Below are 20913 nucleotides of genomic sequence, written 5' to 3'. Positions count from 1 at the left end.
AAAACTGGCATGGAACAATGTCACTATTATATCCCTGTGACCAAAGAGCATGCTATTTCTGTATTTTTTCATTCATGGAAACTTGCAAGTTGTGTACCTTGGACTATCATTCATTTCTCTAAATTTTATGAAGACTGTTATAAATTTATTTAATAATTAGTCACCATTTAGAGAATCCATTTCATCCTCATGCCTAATTTTCTGGCACTCTTGTTACTGACTCAGTAACACCTCAAAAGTGAGTGTTTGTCAATGTAATTGTTAGAGATTTTCAGAACAGATATTAAAAATTTACAGCAATCTCTCACACACTGAATATTATTCACTGCTAACCAGTCAGTCAGCATATTGGTATATAATAATCATCCTGCCTAATGGTTGCTTACATCATTTTGGCTGGCAGGGTGGATATACTGTGACATTTCAGCCGGCACTGGAGATTGACTATAAATATATGAAGATGGTATCTGTCCTTTCGGACAGGTCCGAAAGAACAGATACAATCTTCATATAGCCATTGACCTCCTCCTTCTGTGCTGGATGCACACGCATTGCCCGAACTCTTGTGGGACTCGGTAAAATTGTCTGCCGCAAGTAATGAGTGTAATGGGCAGGGGCACTATGAATGTAGTGTGTGGACATTAACTTGGGAATGTGGGTCTCCCTACAGTCACACTATCCTCTGTGCCCTCGATGACTCAGATGGATAGAGCATCTGCCATGTAAGCAGGAGATGTCAGGTTTGTGTCCTGGTTGGGGCACACATTTTCAACTGTCCCCATTGATGTATATCAACGCCTTTTGACAGCTTAGGGTCTTGATTTAATTATCATTTCAATGGCTATAAAGCTGAATCAATGATTTTGTTAAATAAATTAATAGGCATTTACAATCTAATTGCAAAAATTTCTTTCTAAAATGTTGCATATGTAACTGGAATACCCTGAGTCCACTGTCATACTTGCTAACTTGTGTACTCTTTCTCCTTTCTGAGTGAGACAAGTCCAGTTGTACTCAACAACAGATGCAAGTGACAAGAGGGTAGCAGCGAAGACTCATGAGTAAAGCCTTCAAGCATATGGAGATGGCAAGTTTAGAGATGATGTCATAGGACTCACTTTAAAGCGAGTAAATGGAGTTCATTTCTGATCTCTAGAAGTCCCCTCAGTTTGCTGCCACATATGGAGCTGTGCGCTACGTCTTTAATGAATGAAACACCTTATCCCCATCTCTGGTTCTCTGCAGGAATGGAGGCATGCACACACTTGTTGCACTGCAACCTTTCTCACACAGTTTATGGTTACTTGGTTAAAAAAAAAAAAAAAAAAAAAAAAAAAAAAAAAAAAAAAATCCTCTTATGCTTACAGCTCCCTTTCTTCAGCTTCATCATGAACTGTCTATAATTTCGTTAAGGGTCATAATTATTATGTTATTTCTACATTAAGTGAGATATTGCACTATATTTGAATAGTTTCCAATTACAAATAAGGGTTGCTACAATATTGCTTTTTGTGGATATTAACTTGTATAATGCTGTTTACTGAAATGTAGATAACATTTTTAATTTTTCTTTAAACTTGAGATGAGGTCTATATCTATCTTCAGTGTTAAGAAAATGGATTGTATGTGGTACACTCACTTCTGATCATGCACACAAACAATAGAGTGAAAGTGAAATATTCATAATGTCGCACATGTCTCATAAATGGATCAAGATATCAAAACAACTTTTTGGGCAATGATAGCATGCAAAGTGGAGAGTATTTCACCATATAGTTAACATTCAAAACATTTTTATCTATTGCAGTATATTTTTTCAATGAAATAATATAATTATTATAAAGGCACTCGATTACTGTTGAAATGAGAATTAGTGTGAATTTGTAATAACATATGTGAAGGAAACTCATGTTCATTTTTATTCTGTGCACAAGCTTTTCACAAGCTGTTGACCTTACTTCTGCTCAGTTGTTTGTTTTGTAATACACTATATCAGGATTTTGTCACAGATGCAACTGCATTAGCAAGTTAATGAGATGACATTTTGTAAACCTCGTTGTGCTTTTGGGAAAAAAAAACTGCTTTTAACTTGCCAACATGAGAGAGAAAAAAGGCTTACAAGATAGCCAAAAATAAATTGCATCTTCTATTGCAATATAAACGTAAACCTGTAATCCATTGTATAATTAGTAATAAACAGCTGACATGTCAAATTGTTGGTCATACTGCCATAACCTCTTAAAATGATAGTTTGCAGACACTCTAGTTGTAGCTTATAAGTTTTGCAACTGCAAAAATGCAACTGTAAGGGGCTATCAGTATGTAGAAATGCACATGTCTGTAATTAAATATAAACGTAGGACCATGGGTGCCAAATGTGCATGATGCCACAGATTAGTTAATAGTTTGGGTTTGCTACATGGAGATTGTGGTTTCATTAGAGCGACTGTAGTGCAACCTATAAAAGGATTATCAGTGAGGCTGTCACATGGGTATGTAGGTTATTGGTTCCATATTCTGAAAATATTAAATTTTAAATTATTATGCACAATTTCAACCACACAAATACTAATTATTTTGGAACAGATGGGTTGTTCAAAACATGTGGAGTAGGAGAGGTGTTGGGACAGGAGATGTAAGCACTATTTATAAAAAGACTTATTTATTTTACTAAATACCCAAAGGCTGGTAATTTCAAATCATCATTACTGATATCTGTTAGTCTCTTTGACTTTCAGTTTAGATCTGTATTTATGGAAATTCTTGCAATAAAGCCAAATATAAAAAAATTTAAAGAACTTTACACTAGATTAAAACATTAACTTGAAAACATTCAGAGCTTTCGTCAATTTTAAAATTTGTTTACATAAATTTTAAGCAAACAAATATTCACACTTGTCAACAAATTGAATCACTTGAAAGGTAAGCAATGCAATGAGAAGTAGGCTAATCCTTCTTACCATACATTAACATCAAGTGCCTCATTTCCAAGAGAACTATGTTTACATGGCAGATTAACTATAGAGTGGGCGGTCGGCTAGTATCACTCATATATCCCACCTGTGTGGTTGTTACTTCGGCTTTTCATCCACAAAATTTCTGCACACAGTAACAATAGCTAGCAACACAACAACTGTTTAGCACTTGTAATAACCAAGCAACATCAATATAAAATATCTTGGGCCTTAATAACATCAGTTAGCTGATTTAATGACAAGGCCTTTAATTTACCCAAAAATGTTACTTGACCAGAGAAGGAGATAGACAAGTTGATCGCCAAAGCAACTGACAAATTTAAATATTAAAAACAAACCTTGCACCTCAATTACTTGGAGCAATTTGAAGCAAGGAATTTAGTTTACCAAAAAAATTTCTAACTAGGAAAGAAGCTAGGCAAACTCAATTGGAAAATTTAAATATGAATAAACCACACCTCAGTTGCTAAATTTAAATTTAAGGTGCTCTTAACATCATGTTACTACATGGTCATTGGAACTAAATTATGTCTGGTAGTGAGTAATGTGAACTTCACAGAGGTTTGCTTTAGTACAGATTTTTAGAGCAGTATAAATGCTTACTAAATGTAAAACTTTCACTGCAGCTTTCATCATTAGTACTGGAATACCATTCTCATATACATTAGCCACATTACAAGACCCATCTAAAGCTGAGTGTGTTGCACACAGTAGCACCAATAACATTTTCCACTAACTGTCTGTGGGAACTAAATAGCAACTGCTTTGCCAAAAGTGTGATCTACTCATACAACTGAACCAAGCTAGCACACAGCATGTCAACACGTACTCCACTCAGCTTGCCAGATTACAAATCCAGAGATCTGGATTTCAATCCTTGGTCAATTCTAAGATGTACAAGGGGCATTCAATAAGTAATGCAACACATTTTTTTCTGAAAGCAGATTGATTTTATTCAGGATTCCGGTACTCTACATTACTCCCCATTCTTTTGGCTATACCCTATTTTTCAGCATAATCTCTGGTCAATGTGGCAGCCTTAAGCCACCTTACTGGGAGATTTTGTATGCCTTCATGGTATCACACTATTGGTTGATTTCAGAGGCAACATCTTTTGTCAGCTCTACCTGTGGTGTCACCGCTAGACACCACACTTGCTAGGTGGTAACTTAAATCGGCCGCGGTCCTGTAGTACATGTCGGACCCGCGTGTCGCCACTGTGTAATCGCAATCCTAGCGCCACCACATGGCAGGTCACAAGACACGGACTTGACCTCGCCCCAGTTGTACGGACGACATAGCTTGCGACTAGACCTACCAAGTATTCCTCTCATTTGCCGAGAGACAGATTAAATAGCCTTCAGCTAGTCCATCGCTACTACCTAGCAAGGCGCCATGTGTATCATTGCTAATTGCTTACTACTATGCAAGAGATGTATTTCAACAAGAAGAACATCATTAAAAGTTAAGTAATCTACCCAATACGTTCTTTTCTTTATAGTTTTCATCCAGTCTCCTGTTTCAGAATTTACGCCCGTCTGCGTTAGTTTCGCGTGCACCTAGCCACTCATTGTGTCGAGACCTTAGGGAATCGACACAACAATATTTTGGCGCCGAGGAGTGGTGCCGCGTCCACGTTGCAGTCTTTGTGTTCTATTTGCTCTAATTTGCTTGTGTCATGGCTTCGCCGCATTCTCCAGATGTACTGTCCGAATTTTTTCGCTTGCAGAATCAGCAGACGCAGGCGTTATTGGAAGCCCTTGGACAGCTCGTCCAGGGTCAACGTGCGCTGCAAACCGATGCGGCACCCGCCGCTTCATCGCTACCGCAGCCACACAACGCTGTCGCACCGCCATTTAGGCCCTTTGAGGCCACAACCGAAAGCTGGACTGAGTGGGCCGATCAGTTCAACTTCCACCTCACTGCTTATGGAATTCAAGGTAAAGAGCGGCAGCCGTTTTTGCTTTCTTGTGTCGGTGTGTCTACCTACCGGGTGATAGTGAAATTGTTTCCCCGACGCGACGTAGCAACTCTGACCTACGAAGAAATTTTGTCTGCTTTAGATGCCTATTTCAAAGAAACAGTAAATGTAGTTGCAAAACGGTATACGTTTTTTCGTACAAAACGTACGGCCGGTCAGACTAACAGGGAGTGGGTAGCAACTTTGCAAGGCCTTACTAGAGACTGCGCGTTTGCCTGTGAATGTGGCCTCCCATATTCAGATACTATGGTGCGTGATGCAATTGCACAGAACGTTTCTGATGTTCGCATAAGGGAACAGATTTTGAAGCTAGTTAATCCCTCCCTGCAACAAGTGATAGACATTTTGGACAGGCAAGACACACTTGACTTTGCTCAGGAATCATTTGAAACTTCGCCAGCAGTGTGTCACATTCATCGGCCCGCCGGGCCCGCTGCACGGGACGCTAAGCGGCCCTCGCGCCCGACTTCGCTGCGGCCGCCTAGGTTGCAACCACGTGCGCCGCGTAAGCAAGCAAATGCAGTGAAATCATGCCCGCGGTGTGCCACTAGACATTCGCGTGAACATTGCCCGTCACGCCAAGCTATTTGCTTTTACTGTCACAAGAAAGGACATGTACAAAGTGTTTGCCAGAAAAAGTTAAGATCAGACAATCACACAAATTCCAGGCCCTTTGCTTCGCGCCGGAATCGCACCCAGGACAATCAGGCTCGTGGACCTTCGCCCATGGACATTAATGTAGTTCATTCCCACCCGTCCAGTGACACTTTAGCTAACAGTGACTGTGTTCGTCCCACCCAAAGTGTGCGTCGACGTCGCCGGCAATCCCGTAACGTTGCAAGTGCTTCTGGACCTGTATCAGTTCAAATTGCACGAGACAGTACCTCTTGTCGTCACCAGGACAATAAACTTTTTGTGGACTTAGACTTTGCAGGAAAAGTGATACCATTCCAGCTCGATACCGGAGCTGCAGTTTCATTGCTCAATCACGACACGTACAAACAACTGGGCGCCCCGCCGTTGCGTGCCGCAAATGTTACGTTAACTAGTTACTCAGGACAGCATATCCCTGTATTAGGACAGTGCAGCCTTCTTGCAACATACAAGGGACAGACAAAACTTGTGTCATTTTATGTTCTTCGTTCCTCTAGTGCAGTGAACTTGTTTGGTTTAGATTTGTTTCAATTGTTTAATATGTCTATTGTAAATCAGGTCCTTTCAGTGAATCAGACTGTGCCTTCCGCCAGTGTTTCTAGTCTTTGTGAAGAATTTGCAGACATTTTTGCACCGGGCCTTGGTTGCGCTAAGAACTATGAAGCGCATTTGGAACTGAAAGCCAACGCGCAACCGAAATTTTTCAGAGCGCGCAATGTTCCCCACGCATTGCGTGATGAGGTCGCAAAAACATTAGCCGAATTAGAATCTCAAGGTGTAATTGAACGTGTGCAGGCTTCTCTCTGGGCCTCACCCTTAGTCATTTTGCCAAAACCTTCCGGAAAACTGAGACTTTGTGTGGACTTCAAGGCCTCTGTGAATCCACAACTTGTGACTGCTACTTTTCCTTTGCCCCGCCCGGAAGATCTTTTTGACAAACTGTGCCCGGGAAAATATTTTTCAAAATTGGACCTAGCAGATGCGTACTTGCAAATACCTGTGGACGAAGAATCCCAGCGCGTCTTAGTGGTAAACACGCATCTTGGCTTGTATCGCTTCAAAAGACTGCCATTCGGGTGTGCATCCGCCCCTGCTTTATTTCAGCAATATTTACAAACTATTTGTGCGTCGGTCCCTACGGCTGCGAACTATCTGGACGATATTGTGATCTCAGGACAGACAGAAGCAGAACATTTGCAAAATCTCCGAACATTATTTCAGGTCTTGCGTCAGAATGGTCTTCGCTTGAGGAAGGACAAATGTGTGTTTTTTGCTCGTGACTTACCGTACCTGGGCCATGTCCTTAACGCCCAAGGTATACATCCGAGTCCAGAGCACCTTCGTGCCATTCAGGACTTGCCGTCACCGCAGAACTTAAAACAGCTACAGAGTGTGCTGGGTAAGGTAAATTATTATCATCGATTTGTGCGCAATGCTTCTTCCATTTCAGCTCCGCTTCATCGCTTGCGCCGTAAAGGTGTTCCGTTCGTCTGGACGACGGAATGCGAACGCGCCTTTCGCCAGTTGAAATCGGCGTTACTTTCAAATACTTGCCTTACGCCATTCGATCCCCGAAAACCCCTTTTGTTGATGGTAGATGCCTCGGATTTCGGGATCGGTGCTGTGCTTGCGCACAAGGATGGCTCGCATGATCGCCCTATTGCCTTTGCGTCCAAATTGCTCTCATCTGCGCAAAGAAATTATTCACAAATAGAGAAAGAAGCTTTAGCTCTCGTGTTTGGTGTTACCAAGTTCCATGACTTCTTGTATGGTCGTCACTTTACCATCATCGCGGACCACACACCTTTGACATCACTTTTTCATCCGAACAAGCCTGTACCTCCACGTACAGCGCAGAAATTCATTCGCTGGTCTCTTTTTCTCTCGCAGTACCGCTACGATATCTTGTATCGGTCCACTGCTAAGCACGGAAACGCTGATGCGTTGTCCCGTTTGCCTGTTGCTGAGGATAAAGCATTCGATTCTTCCGAACTTGCTTGCATGTTCATTGATTCGGAAGCCGATGACGTGGTCGCATCGTTTCCGATTGATTTTCGTCGTGTAGCTACTGCCACAGCTGCTGACCCTGTCCTTGCTACTGTTTTGCGTTTTGTTGCTACGCAATGGCCCTTGTCAAAGTCACGGATCGAGGATCCTTTGGTTCGCCGTTTTTTTGCTCACAAGGAGAGACTTTTTGTACGACGTGGTGTTTTGTTGTTGCGTTCCGATAATGATCAATCCCGAGTCGTGGTCCCACGTTCGTTACAGTCCTCTGTCTTAAAGCTTCTTCACCAAGGACATTGGGGTATAGTGCGCACGAAACAACTTGCTCGTCAGCACTGTACTTGGTTCGGAATCGATGCTGCGATTACGAATATGTGCTCCTCTTGCGTGGCGTGTGCCGAACAACAATCCGCACCGCCGCGGAAATTCTTTGCATGGCCGAAAGCCACTTCCCCTTGGCAACGCTTGCACATCGATTTTGCTGGTCCATTCTGGAATGCTCGATGGTTGGTTGTGGTCGATGCTTTCAGTAATTTTCCTTTTGTTGTCCGGATGTCTTCCACGACGTCTTCTGCCACCATCCAAGCCTTGTCTGCTATCTTTTGCATTGAAGGTCTTCCGCAGACTATTGTTTCCGACAATGGCCCACAATTCATGTCCGCAGAATTTCAGTCATTCTGCAAGGCCAATGGTATTCAACATCTGACATCCGCGCCGTTTTCGCCTCAGTCAAACGGTGCCGCGGAACGATTGGTCCGGACTTTCAAGTCACAGATGTTGAAGTTGAAAGAGTCGCATTCACGGGAGGACGCTTTGTTGCTCTTTTTGTCTTCCTATCGCTCTCAGCCCCGCGATGGTCGCTCGCCGGCTGAATTGCTCCATGGTCGTCCTCATCGAACTCTGATGTCTTTGCTGCATCCGCCACATCAGGTTCCTGTGCAGCGGCAGACTCCTGCTTTTGCTCCTGGCGACGTTGTCTATTATCGCAACTATCGCGGTTCACAGCGTTGGCTCGCAGGGCGCATTCTTCGCTGCCTCGGCCGCGCGATGTATTTGGTTTTGGGGGCCTCTGGTGAGGTGCGTCGGCATCTCAATCAGCTGCGCCTCTGTCGTCGCCTGGGTTCTGCCGCTCCCCGTCTGCTTTCAGCGACGGAGCCGTCAGGTCAGCGCCCTGGGGACCCATCTACTGGCTCGCCTCATCCCCAGGTGTTACCGACGCTGCCTTCCATTTTGCCTCATGGCGTCGCGCCGCCGCAGCCGCCGCCGGCGCCGCCAGCAGCGGACGCTTCGCTGCAGCCGCCTCGCGCCTCCCTGGGTCACGCGCCGCCGCTTGCTTCCCGTGACCAGCCGTCCTCCGCCATGGACCTCTTGCCCGCTCCGGACCAGATGTCGTCTTCGCCCGTCGGGTGCTCCGACCACATGGAGGTCGACCCTTCTGTCTCATTACGTGCGCATACACCTCATGTTGACGTGCACCCTGGACTAGGTTTGCAGGCGTTTCCTAGCTCCCCTCGGACCGAATGGCCGGGTGCGGGTGGCACAGCCTCGCCTGTTGTTAGGCTCCCCACCTCATCGCATACGTCAACATGGGGTCCTCCCCACGGCGGGCGGAAGCCTTATCTCACGACCGTTCGCCGATTTGCGGGGGAGGAATGTGGTGTCACCGCTAGACACCACACTTGCTAGGTGGTAACTTAAATCGGCCGCGGTCCTGTAGTACATGTCGGACCCGCGTGTCGCCACTGTGTAATCGCAATCCTAGCGCCACCACATGGCAGGTCACAAGACACGGACTTGACCTCGCCCCAGTTGTACGGATGACATAGCTTGCGACTAGACCTACCAAGTATTCCTCTCATTTGCCGAGAGACAGATTAAATAGCCTTCAGCTAGTCCATCGCTACTACCTAGCAAGGCGCCATGTGTATCATTGCTAATTGCTTACTACTATGCAAGAGATGTATTTCAACAAGAAGAACATCATTAAAAGTTAAGTAATCTACCCAATACGTTCTTTTCTTTATAGTTTTCATCCAGTCTCCTGTTTCAGAATTTACGCCCGTCTGCGTTAGTTTCGCGTGCACCTAGCCACTCATTGTGTCGAGACCTTAGGGAATCGACACAACACTACCAACAGAAATGGTGGAGCAACATGTCTGATAGTGATCCATCGACCACCTCGAATGAGAGTGTCTGCACATTCCAACATTGCAGGAGTCACAGCTGTGTGCTGCGGCCAGCATATGGGACATCAGACAGGTTTGCGTGACCTTCTTGTGATAATGACAGATGCTTCGACCAATGACTCAGCATGCTTTTGTTCACTGCCATATCTCTGTAGACATGCTCCAAGCACTAATGAAGCACCTATGAATATCTGTGAAACTCAATTACGTCTCTCTGCTTGGGACGCACGTCTTTAAAGATGCCATTTTGAAGGCCAGGCATAGTGCCACCACCTGTCAGAACTTAGTTAAACTATATGGGCTGTATTGGGATTGTTGCACAATGTCGCACAACAAATTCTGTATTTCCTAATTGAAACTGGCCGAGGAAAAAATGTATTATATTGCTTACTGAATGGCCCTTTCATTTATTTATTTATTTTTCTTCAATGACCGGTAAATACTTAGGTGCATCAGGATTTGAAGTCAATGCTAAATCCTAAGTTCCTTTAGAACTGGCTGGACAAGTGAGCTCATAGGTCAGAGAAAGGCAAGGTGTATCACTTCCTATAGAACTGTGACTAGTAAATCACTGGAGTGTCAAAAAATCAGCCTTCAGAGTGAGGGAGGTTTCACTAACATTCATCCCTTAGTATCATTATTATGCCAAGTGGAAGTTTAAGTAATACTTTATTTAATAAATAATTGGCTATTGTAACATGCTCTCAGTGAAATTTCCAAAATATTGCAAGAATAGAATAGAATTGAATTGAATTTTATTTGATCCTGTAAGATTACATTGTGTACAGTAAATGAGCGTGTAATATAGGACATGTCAAAGTATTAAAATTCTTTATCACTTATTTTTCTACACCTTTAGCTTACATTTTTACATCACTGATAATGAGTAACAATATATACAAATTTAATGGCATAAGTATTCTGCAACACTGTAAAACTCTTTTTCAATGAGATAGTCTTTAAGTTTCTTTGCAAAGTCATTGTGAAGTACACTATCTTGCAGGGTTTTGGGCAGACTTCTTAGAAGTCTGATACCAGAGTACTGGGGTCCTTTTTCTAGCACTGCCAGTCGGTGGGGTATGCTCCGTACTTCATTCTTCTTTCTTGTATTGTGGGTGTGTACACTAGCATTTGTAATCCAGTCCTCACTACCTTTTGTGATGTACATTATTGTTTTGTATATATACAACGATGAAAAAGTTAAGATACCTAAATTCTTGAAACAGTTTCTGCATGTTTTAGAGGTCTTTCTTCTTAAAATGGTCCTAATTGCTTTTTTTGTAATGTGAACACTCGTTTTGTCTCTTGTTTGTTTGAGTTTCCCCACACAGTCACTCCATACTGTAAGTATGGTTCGAAAAGTCCATGATACGCTGTACACAGAAGGTTCTTGTCTGAATACTGTGATAGCTGCATCATTAAGAATATGACAGAGCTCAGTTTCTTACAGACATTATTAATATGTTTTTTTTTTCCATTTCAGTTCATTATCCACAAGAATACCTAAGAATCTAGCAGATTCTACTTCTTCCAGCCTTGTTCCATCAACCTCTAAATCCATGTCTACAGCCTTTTCCTTGTTTTTAAACACTGCATACATAGTCTTTTTTAGATTTATAACCAGTTCATTTTCCAACAGCCACTGAGCTGTGACATTTGCAGATATGTATGCTCTTCTCTCAAGCTGTTCCATATTTTGGTCACTATTTAGTATTGTCATGTCATCAGCATACAATATTTTCTTTTCTTCCTCCTCAACACCTATATCATTAACAAATACATTAAATAACAATGGCCCCATTACCGAACCCTGCGGCACTCCATATTTGATGGATTTGGTTTCTGATTGGTACGAGTTTCCTAATGATACATACTGCTTGCGGTTGCACAAGTATGATTTTATCCATTCACCGGGTTGCCCCTGAATGCCATAGTTGCTTAATTTTTGTATCAGCATTTCATGGTCAATGGTGTCAAATGCCTTTGAAAGATCCAGAAACATTGCAGAGACAACCTTTTTCTCATCTAAGGACTGTAAAATGTATTCTGTTAGACTGACAATTGCTGATTCTGTAGATTTACCCTTTCTGAAACCATGTTGTGAGGTCATGAGAATGTTATGTTTGTCTAAATAGTTAACTAATCTGGTATACATAAGCATTTCTAGGATTTTTGAGAAACCTGATATCAGTGAAACTGGTCTGTAGTTGTTGGGATCATCCTTACACCCTTTCTTGTACACTGGCACTACCTTCGTTATCTTCAGTTTTTCTGGAAAAATTGCATCTCTGAGAGAACAGTTTGCTATGTTCAGCAGTGGTGTTATTATCTCCTCACATACCAGCTTTATTACATGATTTGATATTTCATCATCACCAGCTGATTTCTTGGACTCCAGTTTCTGTATAGTTTTCCGCAATTCATCTTCCGTGACTGGTCTTAAGAACATAGTACTGCATGATCTTTTTGGTACCTTAATACCCTTCTGTTTTGACTATTTCTTTCCAATTTTAGGTTTTCTATTACACTGATATAGTTGTTATTCAGTATGTTTGCTATTTCCATACCATCTGTGACCACTGTGTTGTCTACTTTAATTGACCTAATACCTTCTTCTTTGTTTGACCCATCTTTTTCCTTTCTTTCAGCATTGATTGCATTCCAAGCCGCCTTTGCCTTGTTTTTTGAGTTCGCTATAGTGGTGTCAATTGCTCTTGCTTTCGCTTCTCTTATTGTTTTTCTATACTTCTTTTTTAACATTTTATAGTTTTCAGCTTCGCCCATCCGTCTCACATCCTGAAGCTTCCTTCGCGGTTCTAGTATTTCACTCGTAATCCACTGTGCTTGATCTTGATGCCTTTCTAGTCTCTTTACTTTGGGAAATGCTACATTAAAATGGTACTTAATTGTTGAAATAAATGCATCATATTTTTCATTTACACTCTGGGCCTGTAGGGTTTCATTCCAGGTTTCCTTACTTAACATTGTTCTAAAGATGTTGATATTTTGTTCACTGATGATCCTAATTTCTTTGGTTGTTTGTTTTGGTTCTGATACTGTGTCATTACTTCTGCAAAAGCTGATTAGTTGTCCATGATGATCAGATATTTCTGTCTGAACTACATGTGACTCATAGTTACACATATTAGTAATTATGTTGTCAATAATTGTCTCACTTTGTGAAGTCACTCTTGGTGCAGTTATTGTCACTTTCATGTTATGCTGTACTAACAATTCTTCAAAATCCTGTCTTATTTTTGTGTCTTTTCCCATGTCAATGTTGAAGTCTCCACATATGATAAGATTTCTCTTCATATTCATTCTCAATAAGCTAGCAAATTTTTTTAGAAAGATGCTAATATTGCCACATGGTGACCTGTACACACAAAACACTCTAAAATCCTCTGCCACTATACCAGTAACTTCAAAGTCTTTTTCTCTAGCTATGGGAAATGTAGCAGCTTCACTGTTTACATTCTTTGATAGAGTACCTGTTTTAATATATATACAAACGCCACCACCCTTATATTTAGATCTGCAGAAGTAACTAGCTAGTTTGTAGTCCTTTATTGCCACATAATGTATTTTACTTTCAGTTAGTCCATGTTCACTTATGCATAATATGTCTGGTCTTACTTCACTCAGGAGTACTTCTGCTTCTAATTTTTTGTTACCAAAGTATTGAATATTTTGATGAAGTACTTTTATGTAATTTTTCTTTTGTTGGTCTACATGTTGTGAGCTGTATTCTGGGGCAAATTCTTTAGTATCATCTTTTTTTGTGTGGTGCTTATATTTTTCTTTTCCAGCTTGAGTGTATGATTTTCCATCCCCTTCAGGCCATATTAGTTTCCCTTGCATCTAATGATTTTCCAGACATCTGCAAACATTCTGCTGAACATTACAGACCCCAGTCTATTTAAATGCAAGCCATCCTTCGCTAGTGAGTTTTCACATAGGAATTTGTTTGGGTCTATAAAAATTGCCCCAAGACGATCACATTGTTCTTTAAGAGCACAGTTTATTTTGGCGATATATTTTTCACTCACCGACCTTCTGTTTATGATTCCGCTAAGTATCAGATGAGATCTTGCATACATATTTCTTGCAGAACGAATCATGTTTCTTGTTTCGCTTGCCATTTCTTCCTCACTGCTGCTCCTTAACGAATTCGTCCCAACATGTATAAACACCCCATTATAGTTATGTCTGGTTTCAGAATCTGGCTCTGTAGTATCTTGTCTTGCATTTACCATATTTTTAAAATGTTTACCGAGTTTATGCGTTCTAATACCAGGTCATACGTCGATCTTGCAATTGGGGACAGCGATATTCTTCAGCAGCGAATCGCCAATTATTAAAAAGTCATTTTCCTTTTGTTGTGTATCTGTTGCCTTGTTTTTCCTTTTGCTGTGTGTCACCACCTTCCATTTATATTTATCTTCCAGTTTTTGGCTTACTGAGTTTACCGAGACATCAACGGGAACACTTGAAATGTTGTTTTTAAAGTACGATCGGTCATTCGTATTTTCGCGATCTTCTTGCTTTTCCGTTTGATGGCTTTTACACACACAGGACTTCTTTTCTTGTATTAATGTATCGTTTTCTTTCTTGATGGTTGAAAGTTCGGTTTTTAATGCCTCAATGTCACTTCGTAGTAACTTTATAATTTCGTTTTTTGTATCAACTGCACTTACAAAATCGGCCGTTTCGTCACGTAAACAACCGTGACATGTCCACGGAAAATCATCGCTGACAAGTTAGTGACACTGTTGTTTAAAAAGTAGTATTTATTAGTGTCCATTTATTGTATCATTCTCATTTACTGGATATGTAGACTCTTCACATAACTTGAAGCTTTTGTTGTAAAATAGCGTAAGGCAGAAGATTTGCAGCCAAAAGATGGTGATACCTTGGCTTCCCCACCTGCAGCAACACGTGTTCGTATCTTCTCACCTGTAGCTGGTACCTCAAGGGACAATGTGCAGCCAGAAAGTAGTTCACAGACTGTAAGTATTTTAAGTAAACTGAAAGACTATTTGATAACATAGCATTATTAGCTACCTCAAGTATAAAACTTGTTGTTTTGTGCTCTGTAGTTTTCACTCTTAATTACTGGGAGAAACTGGTGTTACAGTGTTTGTTTTGGCACACGAAGTTAAAATGTGCAATTAAACTAATGTAAAAGGCGTCATTAAACTAGTTAAGTGGAAACAATGTGAATTCTGCATGTTTATTTACATATGTAAGGTGACTTTGAGCATCTGGTCACTATCATCAAATAACAGTTCTTTGATGAGACTCCACAAAAGAAATGTCAGTTTATGGAGTAGAAGAATACTGGCTGCCCTTGTATTGAGAGTTATGGCTGGGACTATTTGCGCAGAAAGAAATGGTGACTGTGTTCTGGGATCAGGAAGGAATCCTGCTGGTGGACTGTCTCCCTCTCAGTATGACCCTCAACAGTGATCAGTCTGCAGTTCACTGCATCAGCTCCATCGACACATTCAACAACCCTGTTACAGAAAATGGGGCCGTGATGTTCTGCTCCAACATGACAATGCGCAGCCACATGCCAGTCATCAGACGACTGCTACCGTGTGTGAAGTAGGGTTTACTGGGCTGCCACATGCTCCATATTCACCCAATCTTGCTCCTAGTGACTATGCTCTGTTCAATACAATGAAAAAAGTCATGCGTGGTAAGAAGTTCACCACCAATAATGAATGGTACGCCTTTGTCCATCTTTTGCTATGCAAATACAAAAGCTACCACAACAATGACAAAAGTGCAATAACATTGACAGTGAATACCTGTCATATAATTTGTATTTGTTTGTTCATTAAATGGTTCATATGAAAAGTCAAAAATTATAGTGTCGATAGTGTGAGTGTTGAACAGTAGTAATAAAATGTTTGGTCTTTGTTACCTTTTGCTCTAACAGACTGCAGAGGAGGGGATCAGTCAACTTCATCCCATCTATTATATGATAACTGTGGATTGTTTATGACTCTAGAGTGACTTTAATTGTTTTAAAATGTTATCAATAACACAGCTCTACAAAATAAAATTTTTTTTTCGTTGCCAGGGAAGTTTGAACGAAAATGGGATATTGTTATGATACTCATTCCGAGTATATTTGTACTTTTTCCAAATTGGCTCTGGTTTTTGAGATATAGGTTATTTGTGGAAATGAGAGTTTCATGTGGATAATATCGACTGCAGGGTCCATATATGGTGTAATGTATTTGCTACCTGTTTTTTAATTAGTGATATTGTACTATCTTTATTAAACAATTGTGCTCAGGGAGTGCTTCTGTGTGGTTGAGGATTACATCATGCAAACATCACACTGTCAGCATGTGTTAAGTCCTGTTGTGCGGTGCGTGTGTTGAAGATATTGAGGGTTGTGCAGATTTGAATTCGGCGGTACTCGACATTCATTTGTTGGCCGAGGTAATCCCCGCAACAGCCGATAGGTAGCGTTCAGTGTAAACAAGAAAAATGGCGATGGTCGAAAGTCACACACATGTGCAGTGCAGCTTCAAGGAGATAGAACCTTTTCATCGTGACGTAGCAAATAAGAGGTGAGTATTCATTTCACACAAAACAATTAATGATGTTTGTTGGATGTGATTGACATGCAAATACAAGAAAGTTCTGCATAATATGTAGTATTTGTGCAATTTTGTTTTAGGAAAACATGAGTTCTTCACGCCGTCTTTGCGTGAACCATCCAGATGAGTTCTGCTACATTTGTGGTGAATACGTTCTTCAAAAGAACAGGAAGAATATCACTCCTTTTGTGAAGGAAGCGTATCTGGCATATTTCGGAATTAAACTTGGAGATCAAGACAAGGCGTGGGCACCCCATAAAGTTTGTAAATGCTGTGTGTAGTGCTTACGGCAGTGGACAAAACGAAAAAGGAAAAGCTTAAACTTCGGAGTGCCTATGGTATGGCGAGAGCAGAAGAACCATACAGATGATTGCTATTTTTGCATTGTTAATGTGAAAGGTTTTAATAGGTTCAAAAAACGAAAGTGGGAATATCCCGATTTGGAGTCAGCAAGAAGACCGGTGGTGCACAGCAACGATGTTCCTGTACCAACCTTCACAACATTACCCACGCTAACATCATCAGATGACGATGTGCACGGCGAGGAATGTACAAGTAGTGGTTCGGAATACGAAGGACGTGAGACACAACCCCAGCAGTTCGACCAGAAGGAGCTCAGTGACTTGATACGAGAACTCAATCTTTCAAAGCAAGCATCAGAACTCTTAGCATCCAGGCTTAAGGAAAAGAACTGTCTTCATCCAAGTGTTAAAATAACAGCTTACCGGACGAGAGAAGAAAACCTTCTTCCATACTTCAACCAAGAAGAGGTTATAGTGTATTGCAGCAATATACCTGGACTTTTACTTGAATTGGGGCTGCCGGAATATAGACCAGAGGACTGGCGTCTCTTCATAGACAGTTCCACTAGAAGTTTAAAATGTGTTCTCCTACACAATGGCAATCGTTACGCATCTATTCCAATTGCCCACTCAACAAAACTTTGTGAAGCATATGCTAACATCAAGATGGTTCTGCAGAAAATTCAGTATATGCAGCACCAGTGGTTGATTTGTGTTGATTTGAAAATGGTGAACTTCTTGCTTGGACAACAAAGTGGATACACAAAGCACCCATGTTTTATCTGCATGTGGGATAGTAGGGCAAAGCACGAACATTGGAAGCAGAAAACATGGCCTCCAAGGGAACATATGGCTGTTGGTGAAGCAAACATCATTAATGAACCTCTGGTTAGTAGGGACAAGATTGTTCTTCCACCATTACATATTAAGTTAGGACTAATGAAGCAATTCACCAAAGCTTTAGACAGAAATGGTAATCGCTTCACATACATCTGCAATACGTTCCCTGGACTCAGTAGTGAAAAACTTAAGGCAGGAATATTTGATGGTCCTCAAATTCGCAGGCTCATCAACGATACCAATTTTACAAGTGTCATGACTGTCACTGAAGCATCGGCCTGGAACAGTTTTGTCGCTGTTGTAAAATGTTTTTTGGGCAATCATAAAGCTCCCAATTATGAGGAACTGGTCAAAAACATGCTCACTAACTTCCAAAACTTAGGAGCTAACATGAGCATAAAATTGCACTTCCTTCACAGCCACTTGGATCGATTTCCTCGTAATCTAGGTGATTTCAGTGAGGAACAAAGAGAGCGGTTCCATCAAGATATGAAAGGAATAGAGGAAAGATATAAAGGAAGATGGGACAGGCATATGATGGCAGATTATTGCTGGAATCTGCAACATGACTGTTCTGAAGAGACCTATAAAAGGAAAGCGTGCAGGAAGCGGTTCGTCATGGACGGAAAATGATATACTTATAGAGAAACTTTTCAATTATGTTTTATACGTGGACAAATGCCTATCAGGTTTTCATAGAAGCTATTTATAAAGATTATTTTCTTTTTTCATTGTAGTTTGTAGCGCTCGAGTTCAGTATTAGCAATTTTTTCTAATTTTTTGAATAAATCATGCATTATCTCAAAAACTAGAGCCAAACTGCATAAATGGTTGCTATATTCGTCCTCAGCACCACTAACCCATCCTAAAGCCACTCAAATATCCTTGGCAAGAAAATGAGTATTGACCAGTGTAATAGAAAAATAAATTTGGCATAGTAACTAAATTTTAACACTAACTTCAGAGTAACATACATGGAAAGTTTAAGGACAAAAAATGTGATCACAAAATTTGCTTTATGGAATCCTGAAGAACTACACACAAGAAACATGTTCACTGTCCATTTAACCCCTATATGTCAACTTCAAAAGTTTAAAACATCCCCCCTTCCCACAACTATTGTGTTTGGCAAATTTTTTACAACATATGGAACGTTTTTTTAACTTACAGTCAACTTCATCCCCACAGTCAACTTCACCCCATTTGATGGCAAAATGTAGTAACAAATGTCCGAGCTACATTTCTTCACTGCACCCAATTTACTTTTGTTTGCACATGATACTTTTATACTGACAGCTCTTATGAGCTGAACTGTATGATGCAACAAACAGAACTGCACCCTGTGTGACAAGATCATAAGTTAACATACAGACACTTGAAGCAATGACTTCCTCACTCTACTACTAGACTGCTATACATAGTTATTGTTGCTTCCACTATGCCACATTGTTACTGCATTTAATAGATCCTGTTCTTGTTGCATTTGTGGAAGTTTGTTCATAAAAACACCACTCAAGAAAAGTTCAACTTTACCCAAATTTTCTTAATTGGTTAACTTCAGCCCAGTTTCACCAAGAATTTTGGAAATTTTAATGTGTCTGTAAACACTTAATTAGAGTATATTAACTTTTTGTTATTGCTTTGGTTGTTGTTGTGAAGGATCAATACTTGGCATACATAAGATCTAGACACAAGTTGTTCTATGCCAGCCACACAAATAAAAGTTTTAGTTCATTAAAAAAAAGCTAAGGAAACCTGCCCTCCTGAAAAAGGCATTCAGATAGAGGTTGAGAATATTATACATTCAGCCATTGCCACAAATTATGAACTTTCAGACAGGAAACATAATAACTAAAATAAAACAATTTTCATGACCAATGTGTAGTTACTTAACTTAAAACTTTTTTTTTAACTTTTCAGCCAACTTCATGCCAGTGATTAGCTTCACCACATTTTATGGTGTTTCAAAACATTTGAAAAATATAATTTGGACTGTATCATTAGCTGTAAACAATATTTGTGTTTTGTATCTTAAGGTTTTGTGACAAGCTAAGCTGTGACTTCCTAGACTTGTGCCAAAGAGTTGAGAACCGCAGGGACTCCATAAATGAATCAGGGGTGCACTACACATCAGAGGCTGCTACCCAGATAGCTGATTTGTGGTCTAATGGCTAGCGATGCTGCCTCTGGATCACTGGGTCCCTGGTTCAATTCCCAGCCAGGTTGGGGATTTTCTCCACCTGGGGACTGGGTGTTTGTGTTGTTCTCATGTGTAAAAATTGGACTCGGTAAAAATTGGGACTTTGTGCGGGTGCTGATGACTGCGCAGTTGAGCCCCCACAAACCAAACATCATCATCATCATCCAGATAGCTGATTGAGCGTGGGGCATCCATAAGGGTTTGGTACATTAGGCAACTGTCTGTCCAGATCAGATAGCTATAGCTGTAAAAAAGCCCAGAAATATTAGTGTAAAGCTGATATTACAGGACACACCTGTTGTATAACAACATGCCCCAGTGCCCCAAGTGTACAGGCCTGGAACTGCCAACTTTTTCATTAGTTCTGTTACACAGTACACCTAACATGTAGGTCTGCACCAGCAACCCAAGAGTACATATTTGGAACGGCAGGCTTTTTATGTCGGTTACATTGTTGAGTGCCAAATTTGATATTTTAAAAGCAGCTATATTTACTCATTTGAAACTTCTGAGAGGTAAAGCTTCATATTTCTTAAACAGTTATAATCAAATTATTTTATGATTATTCAGAATTATTTACTAAAGTTCTCAGTGACAATATTATGAAAAGGATAGTTTGCTACTAGAGGAAATGTCACGCACAGGCACAGCAGAAATATTGCTAAAGATGTGAGTTTAGTGATCTTGTGTGTGTGTGTGTGTGTGTCTTCGTGAGTTGTGATAAACATGTGAACTATTGACTGAAAGGTCTTCATCTAAAATAGACAACACACACACTTTCCCAGACCAGCCTCAGTGAACAGCCACAGTGGTCATATATTTGTGAGTTGTGCTTGCGTGAATGCATGTGTATTGTCTATTTTAGAAGAAGGTCTTTTGCCAAAACCTTGCATGTTTAGCAGTCTTTTTGCCATGCCTGTCTGCGACTCATTATGTCCCATATATGGTGAGTAGCAATCTACCCTTTCTGTGATATTGTCATTATTCCACTGTGGATTTTCCATTGTTTGATTTTGGATTAAAATGTCAATTTTATGTCATCCTGTTGCAATCAAATGATTATCTGTGTTTACATTTCACAACATTTTAGATGTGGAGGACACATACACACACGAGATCACTAAGCTCACATGTTTATCAATCTTTCTGCTGTG

General features: G+C 40.7%; 1 protein-coding gene across 2 annotated transcripts in view; it reads left to right on the top strand.

Moving 5' to 3' along the window:
* Positions 1–20913, top strand: part of LOC126215331 (DNA topoisomerase 2-binding protein 1-like) — a 121155-nt gene that overhangs the window by 61470 nt on the left and 38772 nt on the right. For both annotated transcript variants that reach the window (XM_049942013.1, XM_049942014.1), the window contains exon 6: positions 14675–14809. In XM_049942013.1, coding sequence (XP_049797970.1) covers positions 14675–14809 — 135 coding nt within the window. The remainder of the gene's footprint in view (positions 1–14674; positions 14810–20913) is intronic.

The sequence above is a fragment of the Schistocerca nitens genome, chromosome 12, assembly GCF_023898315.1.
Source record: "Schistocerca nitens isolate TAMUIC-IGC-003100 chromosome 12, iqSchNite1.1, whole genome shotgun sequence".
NCBI lineage: Eukaryota > Metazoa > Arthropoda > Insecta > Orthoptera > Acrididae > Schistocerca > Schistocerca nitens.
Note: the sequence above shows the minus strand (reverse complement) of the source record. Positions and strands in the feature narration are given on the sequence as shown.